This window comes from Lithobates pipiens, unplaced genomic scaffold, assembly GCF_037356315.1.
Source record: "Lithobates pipiens isolate NorthernLeopardFrog02 unplaced genomic scaffold, aLitPip1_a1.2 Scaffold_30, whole genome shotgun sequence".
NCBI lineage: Eukaryota > Metazoa > Chordata > Amphibia > Anura > Ranidae > Lithobates > Lithobates pipiens.
The window spans coordinates 37,870,332-37,890,481 of NW_027507791.1; the positions used below are offsets into that span (position 1 = coordinate 37,870,332).

General features: G+C 46.0%; 1 protein-coding gene across 3 annotated transcripts in view; it reads right to left on the reverse strand.

The window, feature by feature from the left end:
- NR1I3 (nuclear receptor subfamily 1 group I member 3) overlaps window positions 1-20,150 on the reverse strand; it is a 58,412-nt gene that overhangs the window by 16,629 nt on the left and 21,633 nt on the right. For 2 of the 3 annotated variants that reach the window (XM_077464029.1, XM_077464028.1), the window contains exons 2-4: window positions 13,673-13,921; window positions 12,309-12,439; window positions 979-1,172 (exon numbers count right to left, since the gene is read on the reverse strand). In XM_077464029.1, coding sequence (XP_077320155.1) covers window positions 979-1,172; window positions 12,309-12,439; window positions 13,673-13,914 — 567 coding nt within the window. In that variant the 5' untranslated portion in view covers window positions 13,915-13,921. Of the gene's footprint in view, window positions 1-978; window positions 1,173-12,308; window positions 12,440-13,672; window positions 13,922-15,676; window positions 15,834-20,150 lie in introns of those variants that run through there. The other variant, XM_077464030.1, reaches the window with a different exon arrangement.

The following is a 20,150-nucleotide window of genomic DNA, read 5'->3' on the forward strand; positions in this document are numbered from 1 at the left end:
TCTGATGGTGGGGGACACTCTTGACTTCTGATGGTGGGGAAGACTCTTGACTTCTGATGGTGGGGAGAGACTCTTGACTTCTGATGGTGGGGAGAGACTCTTGACTTCTGATGGTGGGGAGAGACTCTTGACTTCTGATGGTGGGGAGAGACTCTTGACTTCTGATGGTGGGGAGAGACTCTTGACTTCTGATGGTGGGGAGGCTCTTGTCATCTGATGTAAAGGGGGGGGGGGGGGGGAGTGCTCTGGACAATTAGCCTTACAGATACAACATACCTTTTTGGGGCAACCATAATGCTCATGTGGCCCACAATGAAATTGAGTTTGACACCCCTGGGCTATGGGTTCCTTTTTCTGCATGCCTTCCAAGGTCATGTCATGGTCACATTTTAGAGGCCAGTCCTGCAGAATTCCAGGCGAGTGGGGGTTGGGTGACTTGGAGGGGGCATGGGGAGGAGCCGGGAGTTGTGCTTTAACACGGGGGACACCCATAGCACTGGATTTGCAGAGCACTTGCACTTTTTAAGGCGAGACCACAGCACAAGCTTCTCCCTTTTTTTATATCACCCGTCTCTAACTGAATCTTCATATGGCTCCATCTGAGCAGGGCAGGTGAGGAAGGAAAGCTTAAATTTGTTCAGAAAATCATCTAGCCTTGTAATCTAAACTTCAGGAAATTGTCACTGTAAAATAAGTGCTTTTCAGCAAAGCAGTCAGGGTTAGCATGGTAAATGTACAAAAGAAACCCACAGCGACACCTGCTGGCTGATATAGTAAATTGGAAACATTCAGGTCAGGTTTTCAAGGGCCATTCCTGATGAAATTCAGCTTGTACCATTAAAATGTGTGACACCATTTCCTAAACCCTCCATTATTTCTATGCGTGTCACAGCCCCGCCTCCTGACACATGCCCAAACTCCATGCACCCGCTGCACCCCCAACCCCCCCGCCCCCACCCTATGGCGCAGCGTTCTCACCCTGTATCCCTTGAAGTTTTCAAACTTGGAGTCAAAGTGTTTCCGGTTGGCTTCTATGAGGCTGGAGATGACCTGCTTCTGTTCCTCGCTCAGCGACCCGACCTCCGCCACCCGCTGCGACCTCTGCATCCGCTCCTGCTTCTTCCTCATCCGCAGCTCGCGCCGCGCCATCAGAGCCTCGTCCGTCATGATCACTGCAAACCACGCACACACCGCAAAATGTCACTGGTGTTATTATACCTTCAGTATTACAAGAACTATACTGTATCTATGGAGGAGTAGTGGAGACACCATAGGACTCGAAGTGTTTTAGGACCACCACACACCGCTCCCTCCTCCACCTCCCCATCTTCCCCTTTCCACATCATGGATAGGAGGTGTTCTATAGTCCACAGAGAGAACTGAGAACAATGTAACTAATGAGAGGACAGCAGTGGTAGAGAGTGCAGGATGTTATTATTTGCTCAATGGATTTCTGACAGGATCAACAGTTAAATAGTAGTGGTGAGATATTCTATTCCTATATATCTCACCACTACTATTTAACTACGGCCAGTAATATTATGATTCAGTACGGTTACCGTATGATTACATTTGGATAGCGCAGAATCATATTAGTATAACATTTATTTAAATCATGAATTGATTTAAAATAGAAAATGCTGCATTTGGCCAGTAGATGGAGCTAAGTACCTATAAGTAGCTCCACCTAGTGGCCAACAAAAATATGGATTTTTGGGGCCAAAAAAAATAAATAAAAATCAGTCATTTACATTTGAATATTTTAATTCCCCCCCCGATTTGCACAGGACAAATCAACATGCACTTTCGATGGGTGGATGTCTATGCGAGTTCCCTATAAAGCAACCCCTTTAAGACCGGTTTGTATCTGTGCATTTTACATGCGTCTAAGGTGCAGTGCGATTAAAAAAAAAAAAAAAATTCCTGCATGCTAAATCTTTGATGTGCTTTCGTCAAAACACAAGGTCTATAGAGTTTATTAAAATCATTCATTGATTTAAAATAGAAAATGCTGCATTTGGCCACTAGATGGAGCTAAGTACTTATAGGTAGCGCCACCTAGTGGGCAAAAAAAAAATATGGATTTTTTTGTGGCCAAAAAAATAATAAAAATCAATGATTTACATTTGAATATTTAAATCCCCCCCCCCCCCATTTGCACAAGACGAATCGACATGCACTACTTTCGATGGGTGAATGTCTATGCGAGTTCTCTATAAAGCAACCCCTTTAAGACTGGTTTGTTTCTGTGAATTTTACATGCGTCTAAGGTACAGTGCGATAAAAAAAAAATGAAGTCCTGCATTCTACATCCTTTCATCAAAACGCACGGTCTATAGAGTTTATTAAAATCATTCATTGATTTAAAATAGAAAATGCTGCATTTGGCCACTAGATGGAGCGAAGTACCTATAAGTAGCGCCACCTAGTGGGCAAAAAAATATGGATTTTTTGTGGCCAAATAAATAATAAAAATCAATGATTTACATTCGAACATTTACATTACATGCGTCTAAGGTGTTGTGCGCTAAAAAAAATTTCAAAAATAAAAGAAGTCCTGCATTCTACATCCTTGATGCGCTTTCGTCAAAACGCATGGTCTATAGACTTTATTAAAATCATTCATTGATTTAAAATAGAAAATGCTGCATTTGGCCACTAGATGGAGCTAAGTACTTATAAGTAGCGCCACCTAGTGGGCAAAAAAAATATGGATTTTTTTGTGGCCAAAAAAATAATAAAAATCAATGATTTACATTTGAATATTTAAATCCCCCCCCCCCCCGATTTGCACAGGACGAATCAACATGCACTTTCGACGGGTGAATGTCTATGCGAGTTCCCTATAAAGCAACCCCTTTAAGACCGGTTTGTATCTGTGTATTTTACATACGTCTAAGGTGCAGTGCGATAAAAAAAAAAAAAGAAGTCCTGCATTCTACATCTTTGATGTGCTTTCGTCAAAACGCACGGTCTATAGAGTTTATTAAAATCATTCATTGATTTAAACTAGAAAATGCTGCATTTGGCCACTAGATGGAGCTAAGTACCTATAAGTAGCGCCACCTAGTGGCCAAAAAAATATGGATTTGTGTGGCCAAAAAAATAATAAAAATCAATGATTTACATTTGAATATTTTAATCCCCTCCCCCCCCCCCCCCGATTTGCACAGGACGAATCGACATGCACTACTTTCGATGGGTGAATGTCTATGCGAGTTCCCTATAAAGCAACCCCTTCAAGACCGGGTTTGTATCTGTGCATTTTACATATACGTCTAAGGTGCAGTGCGATAAAAAAAAAAGAAGTCCTGCATTCTACATCCTTGATGCGCTTTCGTCAAAACGCACGGTCTATAGAGTTTATTAAAAATCATTCATTGATTTAAAATAGAAAATGCTGCATTTGGCCACTAGATGGCGCTAAGTACCTATAATTAGCTCCGCCTAGTGGTCAAATGTGGATTTTTTTGACCAAAAAAATAATAAAAATCAATGATTTACATTTGAACATTTAAATTTTTTCCCCAATTTGCACAATACGAATCAACATGGAGTTTCGGTGGGTGAATGTCTAGGAGAGTTGATTTGATTTGATCTATTTCAATTGACTTAAAATAGAAAATGCTGCATTTGCCCACTAGATGGAGCTAAGTACCTATAAGTAGCTCCACCTAGTGGCCAAATATGGATTTTTTTGGACAAAAAAATAATAAAAATCAATGATTTACATTCGAACATTTACATTTTTTCCTGATTTGCATAGGACAAATCGACATGCACTTTCAGTGGATGAATATCTATGCGAGTTCCCTATACAGCAACCCCTTTAAGCCTGGTTTGTACTTGTGCATTTTACACGCGTTTAAGGTGCGGTGCGCTAAAAAGTCCTGCATGCTACATCTTTTATGCATTTTTTTTCAAAACGCACAGTCTATAGAGTTTATTTAAAACATTCATTGATTTAAAACAGAAAATGCTGCGTCTAACCACTAGATGGAGCTAAGTACCTATAAGTAGCTCCACCTAGTGGCCAAATATGGATTTTTTTGGACAAAAAATATAATAAAAATCAATGATTTACATTCGAACATTTGCATTTACACAGGACGAATCGACATGCACTTTCGGTGGGTGAATGTCTATGCGAATTGATTTGATTTATTCTATTTCAATTGATTTAAAATAGAAAATTCTGCATTTGGCCACTAGATGGCGCTAACTACCTATAAGTAGCTCCACCTAGTGGCCAAATATGTATTTTTATTTTGTCTAAAAAAAAAAATAATAAAAATGAATGATTTACTCTGTAGCCTGCAGGACTTACAAGTCCTGCAGGCTACATCTTTGATGCGCTTTCGTCAAAACGCACAGTCTATAGAGTTTAATGGTAGCATGCCGAAATCGCATCTAAAACTCGCGTAATTTGAATGCCTGGAGAGAATTCTGGTCTATCTGTTTGCAGAGGAACGCTCTCATCACCCGGCACTGGTAACAAAGCCATCGGCAATCCTTGCCCAATCCTAGACACCATTACTGCATGCTGGTCCCCCCCCCCCAGAGTCGCAGGCCCTTCCACCAATTGCCAGGTAGTCACAGCTGCATTCAGCGCCGCGCCTCGCTGTTACTAAACGCCAAACATTTATGCAGCTGCCATGCCACACATTCCATTGTTGTGTCCTTGATTAAACCCGGATTTAATATTTACCGCATCGAGTTAAAACCGGAATATTAAACAGCCGCGCGTGCCGGCGGCAGGACGAAACGTGTTGATGTTTTCCATGTTCCTGCATTTCCTGCGGACTTCTGTCACAATTTCCTACCCCCCCTCCTCCTCCTCCTCCTATTGCCTTCCCCCGGGGGGTCCCCGGAGGCTTCTTTCTTTTTTTTCAGGCCGCGTTAAGCTCCTAATCTTTCTATTCGCTGTCATCTCTGATGTTTACTGAAATGACATCAAAGGATTTCGCAGGTATAAACAGCGGCGGGAGGCGAACGTGGGGGGAGGGGGGCACTGGGCCTATTTATAGACTCGGATAACGCGGGCTAGGCCTCTATTGTGGTCTGTGGGGAGAATATTGTTTTTCGAAGGATCCAGTGCTGAGATCGCTCAATTTGTAACCAGTTATTGTATCTCTGATGACTACTGGAGGGGGGGGGGGGCGATTTAGTGGCGGCCCATTTCCAGACACCCTTGTAAGTGATGTGCGCGCCTGCGCATGAGCGCACTGCATCCCCTCAGTTCATCAGAACAATGGATGGATCAGATTATGATCAGATATTAAAAGCAATACAATGTAACTAAACTGTTACTTTTTATCTTCTGGGCCTTTAAACAGCATGGCAAGTCGTCCCCTCAATAATTATGGCTGAATACGTGACATAGCGGGGGCGGGCAGCAGAGCTTGCACTCAAACGGGAGTTCTTTAAATTAGGTGCATTGCACCATGTTCATTACAGGCTCAACAAAGTTGGCTATATGGTTGCTGCGTGGCACCATTCACCCCCATTAACCTGCATGCCCAGGATTTCACACTGAAATACTTCTGTGCCTCACCTCTAACTGTGCCCATTGTACGTGGTTGCATCACAGTTGCGGCACAGCCCTCTTCACCTCTATTACCCGGATTTCACACTGAAATACTTCTGTGCCTCACCCCTAACTGTGCCCATTGTACGTGGTTGCATCACAGTTGCGGCACAGCCCTCTTCACCTCTATAACCCGGATTTCACACTGAAATACTTCTGTGCCTCACCCCTAACTGTGCCCATTGTACGTGGTTGCATCACAGTTGTGGCACAGCCCTCTTCACCTCTATTACCCGGATTTCACACTGGAATACTTCTGTACCTCACCCCTAACTGTGCCCATTGTACGTGGTTGCGGCACAGCCCTCTTCACCTCTATAACCCGGATTTCACACTGAAATACTTCTGTGCCTCACCCCTAACTGTGCCCATTGTACGTGGTTGCATCACAGTTGCGGCAGACCCCTCTTCACCTCTATAACCCGGATTTCACACTGAAATACTTCTGTACCTCACCCCTAACTGTGCCCATTGTACGTGGTTGCATCACAGTTTCGGCACAGCCCTCTTCACCTCTATAACCCAGATTTCACGCTGAAATACTTCTGTGCCTCACCTCTAACTGTGCCCATTGTACGTGGTTGCATCACAGTTGTGGCACAGCCCTCTTCACCTCTATTACCCGGATTTCACTCTGAAATACTTCTGTACCTCACCCCTAACTGTGCCCATTGTACACGGTTGCATCACAGTTGTGGCACAGCCCTATTCACCTCTATGACCCGGGTTTTTCTCACTGAAATGACCTCTTCACTGTGCCCCAAATGTGTCCATTGGACTTAGTTGTGTCACAGTTACAACACCGCCCCGTTCACCTCTATGCTCAGGATTTCACACTGAAATATCTCTTTACCCGGCCCTGGCCACATTTATTGTATGCAGTTGCATCACAGTTGCGGCACAGCCCTATCTCCTTCTGTGATCAAGATTTCACACTGAAATGACCTCTTCACTGTGCTCCAAATGCGTCCATCGGACGTAGTTGTGTCACAGTTACAACACGGCCCCATTCACCTCTATGCTCAGAATTTCACACTGAAATATCTCTTTACCTGGCCCTGACTGCATTTATTGGATGCGGTTGCATCACAGTTGCGGCACAGCCCTATTCCCTTCTATGATTAGGATTTCACATTGACATACCACTGCGCCCTAAATGCATCATGGCATCATTAACCTCTATGCCAAGGATGTTACACTGAAATACTTTTTTACAGCACCCTAACTGTGCCCATCATATGCTGTTGCATCACAGTTGCGGCACAGCCCTATTCACCTCTATGCCCACTGAAATACCTCTTTACAGCTCCCTAAACACATCCCTTAGACACAGTTGCATCACAGTTACGGCACAGCCCTATTCTTCTCTATGCCCACTGAAATATCGTTTTACTACTCCCCAAATGCATCCATTAGAAGCAGTTGCATCACGGTTGCAGCACAGCCCTATTCACCTTTATTCCCAGGATTTCACGTGGAAATTACCTCTTCACTGCAACCTAAATGCATCCCTTGGACTCAGTTGTGTCATGGCGTCATTCATCTCTATGCCCAGGAGTTTACACTGAAATATCTCTTCAATGCGATAAAAATGCATTCGTTAGACGCGGTTGCATCATGGTTACAGCACGGCCCCATTCACCTCTATGCCCAGGATTTCACACTGAATTACCTCTTTAATGTGCCCCAAATGCGTCTCTTGGACTCATGTTTGCCTCACAGGGTCATTCACCTCTATGTTTAGGATTTCACACTGAAATATCTCTTTACCCAGCCCTGACCACATTTATTGGATGCAGCTGCATCACAGTTGTGGCACGGCCCTATTCCCCTCTATGATCAGGTGGATTTCGCAATGACATACCTCTTCACTGCACCCCAAATGCAGCACGGCATCATTCACCTCTATGCCAAGGATTTCACACTGAAATATTTCTTTACAGAACCCCAACTGTGCCCATCGTATGCAGTTGCGGCACAGCCTTATTCACCTCTATAAACCAGATTTCACACTGATCACCTCTTCATTGTGCCCCAAAACCACTTATTGGATGTGGTTGTGTCACAGCCCTATTCACTTCTATGCCCAGGATTTCACACTGAATACCTCTTCACTGTACCCCAAATGCGGATGCGGTTCCATTACAGAACCATTCACACCTATCACTCAGATTTCACATGGCATACCTCTTCACTGTGCCCCAAATGCTTCTATTAGAGGTGGTTGCGGCACAGCGCTATTCACCTCTATGCCCAGGATTTCACACTGAAATACTTCTTTACAGAACCAAAACTGTGCCCAATGTACACTGATGCATGGCAGTTGTGGCACAGTCCTATTCACCTTTATGCCCAGGATTCCACACTGATGTAACTCTTCACTGCACCCGAATGCATGCATTGGCCATAGTGGCATCACAGTTGTGGGACAGCCCCATTCACCTTTATGCCCAGGATTTGAGACCAAAATAACTCTTCACTGCACCCTAAATGCATGCATTGGCCATAGTGGCATCACAGTTGTGGCACAGCCCCATTTACCTTTATGCCCAGGATTTGAGACCGAACTAACTCTTCACTGCACCCCAAATGCATGCATTGGCCATGGTGGCATCAAAGTTGTGGTACAGCCCCATTCACCTTTATGCCCAGGATTTCAGACTGAAATAACTCTTCACTGCACCCCGAATGCATGCATTGACCATGGTGGCATCATAGTTGTGGCACAGCCCTATTCACCTTTATGCCCAGGTTTTCACACTGAAATAACTCTTCACTGCACCCTGAATGCATGCATTGGCCATGGTGGCATCAAAGTTGTGGTACAGCCCCATTCACCTTTATGCCCAGGATTTCAGACCGAAATAACTCTTCACTGCACCCCGAATGCATGCATTGGCCATGGTGGCATCGCAGTTGTGGCACAGCCCTATTCACCTTTATGCCCAGCTTTTCACACCGAAATGACTCTTCACTGCACCCCGAATGCATGCATTGACCATGGTGGCATCACAGTTGTGGCACAGCCCTATTCACCTTTATGCCCAGGTTTTCACACTGAAATAACTCTTCACTGCACCCTGAATGCATGCATTGGCCATGGTGGCATCACAGTTGTGGCACAGCCCTATTCACCTTTATGCCCAGGTTTTCACACTGAAATAACTCTTCACTGCACCCAAATGCATGCATTGGCCATGTTGGCATCACAGTTGTGGCACAGCCCTATTCACCTTTATTCCCAGGATTTCAGACCGAAATAACTCTTAACTGCACCCCGAATGCATGCATTGGCCATGGTGGCATCACAGTTGTGGCACAGCCCTATTCACCTTTATGCCCAGGTTTTCACACTGAAATAACTCTTCACTGCACCCCGAATGCATGCATTGGCCACGGTGGCATCACAGTCTTGGCACAGCCCTATTCACCTTTATGCCTAGGTTTTCACACTGAAATAACTCTTCACTGCACCCTGAATGCATGCATTGCCCATGGTGGCATCACAGTTGTGGCACAGCCCCATTCACCTGGTTCACCCCATGCTCATAATTTCACACCAGTGTAACTCTTCATTCACACCCATTGGATGTTGTTGAATTATGATTATGGTGCAGCGCCATATCCCCTCTATGAGGCCATGACCTATACGGGGCTGTCCGGCAGCCATTGCCTGGTTTTGAGTTCAAAAGGCACCTCAAGCACAGAGTTGCCCAGCAGTGCCCACATAAAAGGGGCCTTAGCATGTCCTTGTGTAGATCAACGCAGCTCAATGCACCTGATGCGAACGAGCCCTTAATAAAGATCACCTGTCTGATTGCAAGCTCTTTGACCCAGCCCTGGTATTATTATTCATTATCACTCATCTCTAATGAGCGGAAAGATGCTAACATGCGTTGCGCACCCTGCACTGCAATGATCACATTAATGCGTGCCCATCGGCAAGGCGCGTCGGGGGCACCATTCCAAACGTACGGCACCACATCGCACCAACGCAAGTGACATGCATCGCCGCAACGCAAATGCGTTAATTTCGGGCCATGTGCCCCGTTCACCCCACAGTAGTGTGTTGGAGCCCGTTGAGGAATTATGTGCGCATGGTGCATTTTTATATAGCGCAACACACACAAAAAAAAACGCACATCGACACAACGTGCCTATCACAACAAAAAAAAAAGAGATATTAAAAGTGATTCAAGCAGCCTGCACCAGGCATGTCACTTAGAAGGTTGCACAGCATGCTACCAGGTAACAAGAAGCTGCATCTCTGCCTGGAAGCACTGTGAAAAGCCTGCTGATCCTGGGCCAGCACTTTATTTAGGATTCAGAAGACAGCATTAGCGGCTCATCGATCGATTGGAAGCGCCTGTTTAAATCGCGAAGGTATAACCGGCAGCCGCGGCTTTTGGGATCTACAAATGGAGACCCTGGCGGCTCGGCAATCAATTTTCTAATGGACTGTCAGGGCTCGGCGCGCGGCTCGGTGACCGGTGATTGCTCTGGGCCAAGGGGGCCGAATTTGCACTCCATTAAAAAGCGCTTACGGTTTAATGGTTCCATCTCAGATCTCCGAAATGTCAAGTAATGGGATTTGCCGCCAGGGAGAGGAATCTCTGGAAGCTTCTGTTTTATTGTATATATCCTACTGGGGCCAGAGAGGGAGCTTAAAGGGCCACCGGCAGTGCCGGGACAAGGTCATCCAGTGCCCAGGGCGGAGATGCCCAACCGCAATCCCCCCCCCTTCCCTTAGGGTCAGGGAGCCCCCATCCCTGCAATAAACAATTGCCCCCAGGGCAACCGCCCCTTCGCCCCCCCCCCCCCCCCCCGCGCGTGTCCTGGCCCTGGCCACTGGACACCAGTGTATACAATGATGATGGGATAGTGGAGGGAGATTTCACTGCACACTGTGAGCTTCTCACCATGTGCATTAGAAGCTGCAGCAAGTCGGATAGAAACCCGCCTCATTTCCTGGCTGGAGGACGTCCATCATCATCTAGCTCTTTCGTCCCCAGCCTGACTGTCCCTGGCCCCGCCCCTTTCATTCATTGGATTTCAGTTCTTTCAATCGTGGAAGCTCAGCATCACCTGTGGGCGTTATCTATGCAAACGAAGCCTGCCTAGGAATGCCCACTCCTCCCGACCGATACCCGACCCATCAAGGCGCTTTGGATATTTGCATAACTCCTCCCACTGCTTTCAATCATGGAGGCTTAACATTATATGTGGGCGTTGTCTATGCAAATACAACCTGCGTAAGAATGACCATTCCAGACTGATACCCACACATGAAGGTATTTTGATATTTGCATAACTTCTCCCACTAATTCCAATCATGAAGGCTTAGCATGGCATGTGGGCGTTATATCTATGTAAATATAGACCGCCTAGGCACGCCCATTCCTTCAGACTGATCCCCACCCATCAAGGCATTTTGATATTCGCATAACTCCTCCCACTGCTTTCAATCATTAAGGCGTAACATAACATGTAGGCGTTGTCTATGCAAATACAGCCTGCCTAGGCACCTCCATTCCTTCAGACTGATCCCCACCCACCAAGGCCTTTTTTTGATATTTGCAGAACTCCTCCCACTGCTTCCAATCATGAAGGTGTAACATTACATGTAGGCGTCGTCTATGCAAATGAAGCCTGCCTAGGCACGCCCATTCCTTCAGACTGATCTCCACCCATCAAGGCATTTTGATATTCGCATAACTCCTCCCACTGCTTCCAATCATAAAGGCTTAACATTACATGTAGGCGTCGTCTATGCAAATGCAGCCTGCCTAGCCATGCCCATTCCTTCAGACTGATCCCCACCCATCAAGGCATTGTTATATTCGCATAACTCCTCCCACTGCTTTTAATCATTAAGGTATGTAGACATTGTCTATGCAAATGCAGCCTGCCTAGGCACGCCCATTCCTTCAGACTGATCCCCACCCACCAAGGCCTATTATTATTTGCAGAACTCCTCCCACTCCCCAATCGTAGAAGGCTTAACATGACACGTGGGCGTTATCTATTGCCTAGGAACGCCCACTCCTTACGTCTGACACCCACCCATGAAGGTATTTTGATATTTCCATAACTCCTCCCCCTCCTTGCATCAGGACTGAGGGCTCTTGAGAGGAGTACATAAGCCCTCCCACTAGCCATCACTTTTCTCCATTGCATAGAGAACAACAGAGACCCAGTGATGACGTCACTGGTGCGTTTTGGTTTGAATGTGGTGCCCAAATGAAGCGCACACTGGCAGCCATAACACACATTACCTCAAATGCGTCAGAGCACTGCAATGGTATGAATGGGTCCCACTGTCTCAGCAAATCACACCACTCATCCATAGTGCTGAAAACATGCTGACCGAATGAGCAGAGAGGTGACCTTATCTGTCTGCTGCTCTTTCTTTGTAGTCCAAACAGCAGGCAGGGGGCGGGGAGGTGACGTCTCTGTGTTGCCTAACTGCAGCAGAGAAAAGTCTGGTCACCATTGCGGCTGTACTGTGTGATGGGCTGTATATCTCCAGACTGGGTGGACAGAAATACAACTCCTTTGGTAGGTCAGACAACCCCATATGCCTATTTCTAACCCTATTTTAGCTGTTTGCTTGGAGTTCCCCTTTAAGTATTCTTGATTCTAAAAAATGACAGTTAACACCCAACAATGGCGGTTACCTAAATGTCAGAATCCCAGTGCTAAACACATAGACTGTACTCACTGTCTCTCCTCATCCCCACATCTAGGCACTTCTGAAGCCGGCACGCCTGGCACCGTCTGCGTTTGGCTTTGGTGACCGGACAGGACCGTGTGAATGGACAGGTAAACGTTAACCCTTTGCTCATGGAACGTCTAGGAGAAGTAAAAGAAGAAGACATTTATTGAGGAGATTGGGGGCTGCGAGTGGGTATATTAGGATATGGGGTCTTGGCAGGGCCAATCCATAAAGTGGGCATAATGGGCAATCCCTATATATAAAGAGGTGGGGTCTTGGCGGGGCCAATCCATAAAGTGGGTATGATGGACAATCCCTATTTATAAAGAGGTGGGGTCTTGGTGCAACCAATTCATAAAGTGGGAATGATAGGGGATCTCTACATATTGAGAGCTGAGGTCTTGGTGGGACCAATCCATAAATGTTGGCATAATGGGCGATCCCTACATATTAAGAGGTTGGGTCTTGGTGAGATCAATCCGTAAAGTGGGCGTGATGTTGGGTTTTGGTGGGACCAATCCATAAAGTGGGTATGATGGGAGATCCCAACATATTAAGAGGTAGGGTCTAGGTGGGACCAATGAATAAAGTGGGCATGATGGGCAATCCCTATATATTAAGAGGTGGGTTCTTGGTGGGATCAATCCATAAAGTGGGGATGATGGGTGATCCTTACATTTTAAGAGGTGGGGTCTTGGTGCATCCAATCCATAAAGTGGGAAGGATGGGCAATCTCTACATATTGAGACGTGGAGTCTTGGTGTGACCAATCCATAAAGTGGGGATGATAGGTGATCCCTACATATTAAAAGGTGGGGTCTTGGTGGAACAATTCATAAAGTGGACATGATAGGTGATCCCTACATATGAAGAGGTGGGGTCTTGGTGGGACCAATCCATAAAAGTGGGCATAATGGGAAATCCCTACATATTAAGAGGTGGGGTCTTGGTGGGACCAATCCATAAAAGTGGGCATAATGGGCAATTCCTACATATTAAGAGGTGGGGTCTTGGTGAGACCAATCCATAAAGTGGGCATGATGTTGGGTCTTGGTGGGACCAATTCATAAAGTGAGTAAGATGGGAGATCCCGACATATTAAGAGGTAGGGTCTTGGTGGGACCAATGAATAAAGTGGGCATGATGGCCAATTCCTATATATTAAGAGGTGGGTTCTTGGTGGGATCAATCCATAAAGTGGGCATCATAGGCAATCCCTACATATTAAGAGGTGGGGTCTTGGTGACACCTCTTGGTCATGATTTGATTTGAATGAACCCACCCAAAAAGTGGGCTCATAAAATGTGGACTGTGCTGGTGACATTGATGCCCCAGGATTCTGGACTATAATGTTGGTAGGTGTGCATTACCTGAAGAAGCCTTTGCAGCCCTCGCAAGTCAGGACATGGAAGTGATAGCCATTAGCCCGATCACCACACACGGCGCAGACCTTTTCCTCTGCATCGGGGTCCTCGCTCTCTCCGGCTCTCAGGCTCAGGATGGATGTAGCCACAGAGCTGCAGCTGCTGTTACTGTCCTCCTCGAAGACCGAGTACATGGTGGGGCTCCAGTCCTGCTGTATATGGGACCCATCCAGGTCCTGGCTGTTCATCTCCAACCTGAGAGAAGAAAATCAAAAAGAAAGAAAATTCATTTTTAAACATTTAGATTTGCTTAAGAAATGGGGGGTAAAGTATATGGCAATCTATTTGTTACAATACATACACAACAATGATGGACAAGCTGGATCAACCTTTCTCAATCAGAGTTACATGGACACCTAGGGCTCCTTCAGAGGTTGTTAGAGGTTCCTGACCAATGAGAACCTTCTGCTTCTCAGATAAGTAACCACTGATTTCAATCATTGTTTGAGGTATCTCTATTCTTCCCAGTGTCCACCAAAGTTGGGGCTTTCTTTCTACTGACCAACAATGTAAGGAATATTTTTCCCACTGGTCACCAATGTAAGGAGCATTCTTCCCACTGGTCACCAATGTAAGGAGCATTCTTCCCATTGACCACCAATGAAAGGAGAATTCTTCTCACTGACCGCCAATGTAAGGAGCGTTCTTCCCACTGGCCACCAATGTAAGGAGCATTCTTCCCACTGACCACCAATGCAGGGGACATTCTTCCCACTGATCACCAATGTGAGGGACATTCTTCCCACTGATCACCAATGTGAGGGACATTCTTCCCACTGATCACCAATGTAAGGAACATTCTTCTCACTGATCACCAATGTAAGGAACATTCTTCTCACTGATCACCAATGTAAGGAACATTCTTCCCACTGATCACCAATGTGAGGAACATTCTTCCCACTGATCACCAATGTAAGGAACATTCTTCCCACTGATCACCAATGTAAGGAACATTCTTCCCACTGATCACCAATGTAAGGAACATTCTTCCCACTGATCACCAATGTAAGGAACATTCTTCCCACTGATCACCAATGTAAGGAACATTCTTCCCACTGATCACCAATGTAAGGGACATTCTTCTCACTGACCACCAATGTAAGGAGCATTCTTCCCACTGATCACCAATGTAAGGAACATTCTTCCCACTGATCACCAATGTAAGGAACATTCTTCCCACTGGCCACCAATGTAAGGGACATTCTTCCCACTGATCACCAATGTAAGGGACATTCTTCCCACTGATCACCAATGTAAGGAACATTCTTCCCACTGATCACCAATGTAAGGAACATTCTTCTCACTGACCACCAATGTAAGGAACATTCTTCCCACAGATCACCAATGTAAGGAACATTCTTCCCACTGATCACCAATGTAAGGAACATTCTTCCCACAGATCACCAATGTAAGGAACATTCTTCTCACTGATCACCAATGTAAGGAACATTCTTCTCACTGACCACCAATGTAAGGAACATTCTTCTCACTGATCACCAATGTAAGGAACATTCTTCTCACTGATCACCAATGTAAGGAACATTCTTCCCACTGATCACCAATGTGAGGGACATTCTTCCCACTGACCACCAATGTAAGAAGAATTGGCTTATCATGACAATATGTGAGAAGAATGAGTCAATCTTTCCAATACATGGAAAACAAATGAGCAATAGTGACAATTTCTGGACTACGAACAGGAAATCATAACAATATGCAGGTGAAAAATGGGCAGTCCATGCCAAAATGGCACGTTCCTCACAATACCTAATGTTCATGTTCCTCATTAATGATGGTCCGTCTTTGGCACTAGAACGGGCTCAGCATAGACGAAAGGAACTTCCATAACACCTGGGAGCCATTTGAAAGCCCACTGCACCCTTTAAAACTACCGTAAACCACTTTCAATTTGCCTCCCCTATAGATTCTGATGCAAATAAAAAATTTTACCAAAATTTCCAGATTTACACAAATTTTGAATGCAGGAAAACTCCTTAATTTTGTCCATCCCTAGTCAGAAACTCCTTTTCTTGTGTGTATCCTTCCAGTTGGCTGGATTTAGGAACTGTCCACTGTCTCAAATGTAGGACGGCGGTTCAGGTGCCCATTGGTGGTGTGTGTACGTTGAGAAGTGGCCTTGGTGTCTATTCATATATCTGTTTTTAGCTCATGCTATATGTGGCATAACCAGGTAAACATTTACTACGATCAATGTTTACATTGGTTTGTGCCGTGACCTTTAGTCCCAGTTGTGGCTGAACAAGATTGTTTGACTCATAAAGAATACGGCGAGCAATGCCCCTAGACAGTGTCAGTTACCGCTAAGACAGGCTTAATGCTATTAAAGGGCGACTCTAGCCAAACACCTAATATACAGCTCAAATGTATATTTACAGTATATATACTGTATATATAGTATATATTGAGGTTTTATAGCATTAAGCATATGACAGTAACAATATTCCAGACTCTGTGTCAATGCTCCGCCTACCTCTTTGGACCACCAATAACCATCACCACATTGAGAAACCCCCACAGAGCGCTGACCCTCTGCTAAAAACCCACCTAAGCCCCCCTCAGCCATCAGCTTACAGGACAGCGTTTTTGCAAGCCTGATGATAGCTTTCAGCTAGTGTGTGCCAACTCCATTAGCTAATTTCAAGAAATTTCAGCAGAATTTTTTCAGATATGGACTGACAAATGCGTTCTTCAGCAGGAAAATATTGTAGTCACTTCCTGCACACCAGCTGCAAGATAAAAATCTGAAAGGCAGCGGAAATAGCTATTACATAAAAGAGGAGTTAAAGGCTAAGAAGGCGTGTCAGCGTGTAATTCTTCATTCTAGATATCATAGGATTTTCTAAGGCTTTAAATAGATAGGGAGGGTGGGAGCGGAACTAAACAGGTTAGCATCATGTGCCAGGCTTCATGACACTTGATGGGGTGGTACTTAGAGAGCAGGACAGGAGATGGAACTATGGTGGTCCTCTGGGGTGGTACTTGGAGAGCAGGACAGGAGGTGGAGCTATGGTGGTCCTTTGGGGTGGTACTTGGAGAGCAGGACAGAAGGTGGAGCTATGGTGGTCCTCTGGGTGGTACTTGGAGAGCAGGACAGGAGGTGGAGCTATGGTGGTCCTCTGGGGTGGTACTTGGAGAGCAGGACAATAGGTGGAGCTATGGTGGTCCTCTGGGGTGGTACTTGGAGAGCAGGACAGGAGGTGGAGCTATGTTGGTCCTCTGAGGTGGTATTGGAGAGCAGGAAAGGAGGTGGAGCTATGGTGGTCCTCTGGGGTGGTACTTGGAGAGCAGGAGGTGGAGCTATGAGATACAGTGGAACCCTCGGATTGTAAGTAACATGGTTTATGAGCATTTCGCAATACGAACTATTTAAAAAAAAAAGAAAAACCTGACTCGGTTTGCAAGCGTTGTCTTGCAAGACGAGCAGGATTCAAGCCGCTGGGGTGTGTAGTACCGCATTTGGCCAGAGGTGGGGGGGATGCTCGGAAACCAATCGTAGATGCTGAGTTGCTGCATGTCTCCTAGGGTCTCCGAGTGTCTCCAAGTGGTCTCCGAGCGTGCCCCGGGTCAGGATGCAATGTGTTGGGGGTGTGGATTGGATGGAGCGAGCTGAGGTTGCTTTTATCTGGTGCCCTGGGGCAGGAGGCACCACGTGGGGGGGTGGCTTGGATAGCGTAACCGGGGCTGCTTTTATCTGGTGCCCCGGGGCAGGGTGTAACATATTGGTGGTGGGGCTTGGATAGAGCAAGCTGAGGCTGCTTTTATCTGGTGCCCTGGGGCAGGACGTAACGTGTGGGGGGTGTGGCTTGGCTAGAGTAAGCGGGCTGCTTTTATCTGGTGCCCCGGGGCAGGGTGTAACTCAATGGTGGTGGAGCTTGGATAGAGCGAGCTGAGGCTGCTTTTATCTGGTGCCCCGGGGCAGGACGTAACGCGTGGGGCATGGATAGAGTAACCCGGGCTGCTTTTATCTGGTGCCTTGGGGCAGGACGTAACGCGTTGGGGGTGTGACTTAAATTAAGCGAGGTGAGGCTGCTTTTATCTGGTGCCCCAGGTCAGGAAGCAATGTGTTGGGTGTGTGGCTTGGATGGAGCGAACTGAGGCTGCTTTTATTTGGTGCCCCGGGGCAGGAAATAACACGTTGGGGGTGTGACTTGGATAGATCGGCTTGGATGGAGCGAGCTGAGGTTGCTTTTATCTGGTGCCCTGGGTCAGGATGCAATGTGTTGGGGGTGTGGCTTGGATGGAGCGAACTGAAGCTGCTTTTATCTGGGCAGGACGTAACACGTTGGGGGTGTGACTTGGATGGAGCAAGCTGAGGCTGCTTTTATTTGGTTGCACCGGTGCAGGAAATAACACATTGGGAGTATGACTTGGATAGATTGGCTTGGATCGAATGAGCTGAGGTTGCTTTTATCTGGTTCCCAGGGGCAGGACGCAACACATTGGGGGTATAGCTTGGATGGAGCGAGCTGAGGATGATTTTATATGGTGCCCCGGGCAGGACGTAACGCGTTGGAGTAGTGGCTTGGATGGAGCGAGCTGAGGCTGCTTTCTATTTGGTTCCCCTTGGGCAGGAAATAACACGTTGGGGGTGTGACTTGGATAGATCGGCTTGGATGGAGCGAGCTGAGTTTGCTTTTATCTGGTGCCCCGGGTCAGTACGAATTGTGTTGGGGGTGTGGCTTGGATGGAGCAAGCTGAGGCTGATTTTATCTTTGCAGGACGTAACACGTTGGGGGTGGGACTTGGATGGAGCGAGCTGAGGCTGCTTTTATTTGATGCCCGGGGCAGAAAATAACACATTGGGGGTGTGACTTGGATGGACTGGCTTGAATGTAGCGAGCTGAGGTTGCTTTTATCTGGTGCCCCCTGGGTCAGGACGCAATGCATTGTGGGTATGACTTGGATAGAGCGAGCTGAGGATGATTTTATCTGGTGCCCTGGGGCAGGACGTAACGTGTTGGGGATGTGGCTTGGATAGAGTAACCGGGGCTGCTTATATCTGGTGCTCGGGGCAGGACGCAACGCATTGGGGGTGTGGCTTGGATGGAAGCAGCTGAGGCTTTTCAACTTTGCGCAGCATCAGCCGCACAAAAAAAAAAAAAGGAAATAATTTATAAGCCGACGCCGGCCATTCATACACCTTCATTTTTTCCTATATTTGAAAATAAAGGAATTCCCCTTTAATTTTTTCTTCTATATATGCACAGGTCGGCGCTCATGAAAAATGGATGGCGAAGCGCAGCATCCGATGAGTGGCGGTAATAGTGTACATAAACGGTAGCGGGCAGAAGGCAGCCCTCCAGAATGCTACTTTCAAATCTAATGCAATTTTAAATACCGCCGCTCCGTTCCCCGGGGGGGACCAGCCATGCGATGTTGGAGTTTTCTGGGTCATCATGGATTCAGCATCACCCCACCCCACCCCCACCCCCATCCTTCCCGAAGGCAGAACAGGACGCTTCATATTCAGTGCGGAAAATCGGTGTGCTCAGGATTCCGGAATGGCAGCGCCGTGGCGGCTCTCACAAGGATGATTTTGCAGTTTTTGAAAAAAAAAATATATATATATTTTTATTGGAATTGGCTGAGAGATATTTGTATATAAAATGTCCGAATGCGTCAAATATCATCCGAGACGGAATACCGTCCTCTACTGCGAAAAGTCCCGCTTTTCTATTATGTCTATGGGACACTTACTCATGTGCATTGCCTCCCTACAAACTAAAAGGCACTAAAAAACGTGCCCGCCACAACGCATAACAGTGCATTACCGCGCCTCGGGGGGGGGGGGGGGCGTCAATAATTAATGGAACCGCACCACCACAATGCTAATATACGCGTTTTACCAGCGTGTGTGTTCTAGAAGCCTACAGGTGTGATCAGAGCGTAACCGCCAGGTGCATGTGGGTAGGTGGAGGGTTCACACACATGGGCCAAAATACACATATGTATATACCTAGCATTACACGTCCCAGCACTGGCCTGCGCCCCGCGAGCTGCACATGCCGCACACAGCCCGCCATTGAAGTGAGTGGCTGTACTCAAAAACGCAGGTGCTTCTTTGTATCAGTGTTTACCACACATGTTTATATATTTAATATTTGCAGTATATCATTATTTTTTTTATTTATATTATCATCATTGTTATTATTTTATATATTATTATTATAATTATTATTATATGTGTTTGTATTATTATTATTTTTATTTTTATTATTATTGTTTTTATTATTATTATTATCATATTACTATTTTACGTATTGATATTATTATTATTCATAATAATAATAATAATAATAATAATATGTACACAAGGCCAAACCATTTTATTTAGCTTTTTGACAGAACAGAAAGGAGTAAACCTCTTATTTTATGTATTCATATAATTATTATTTTCATTAGT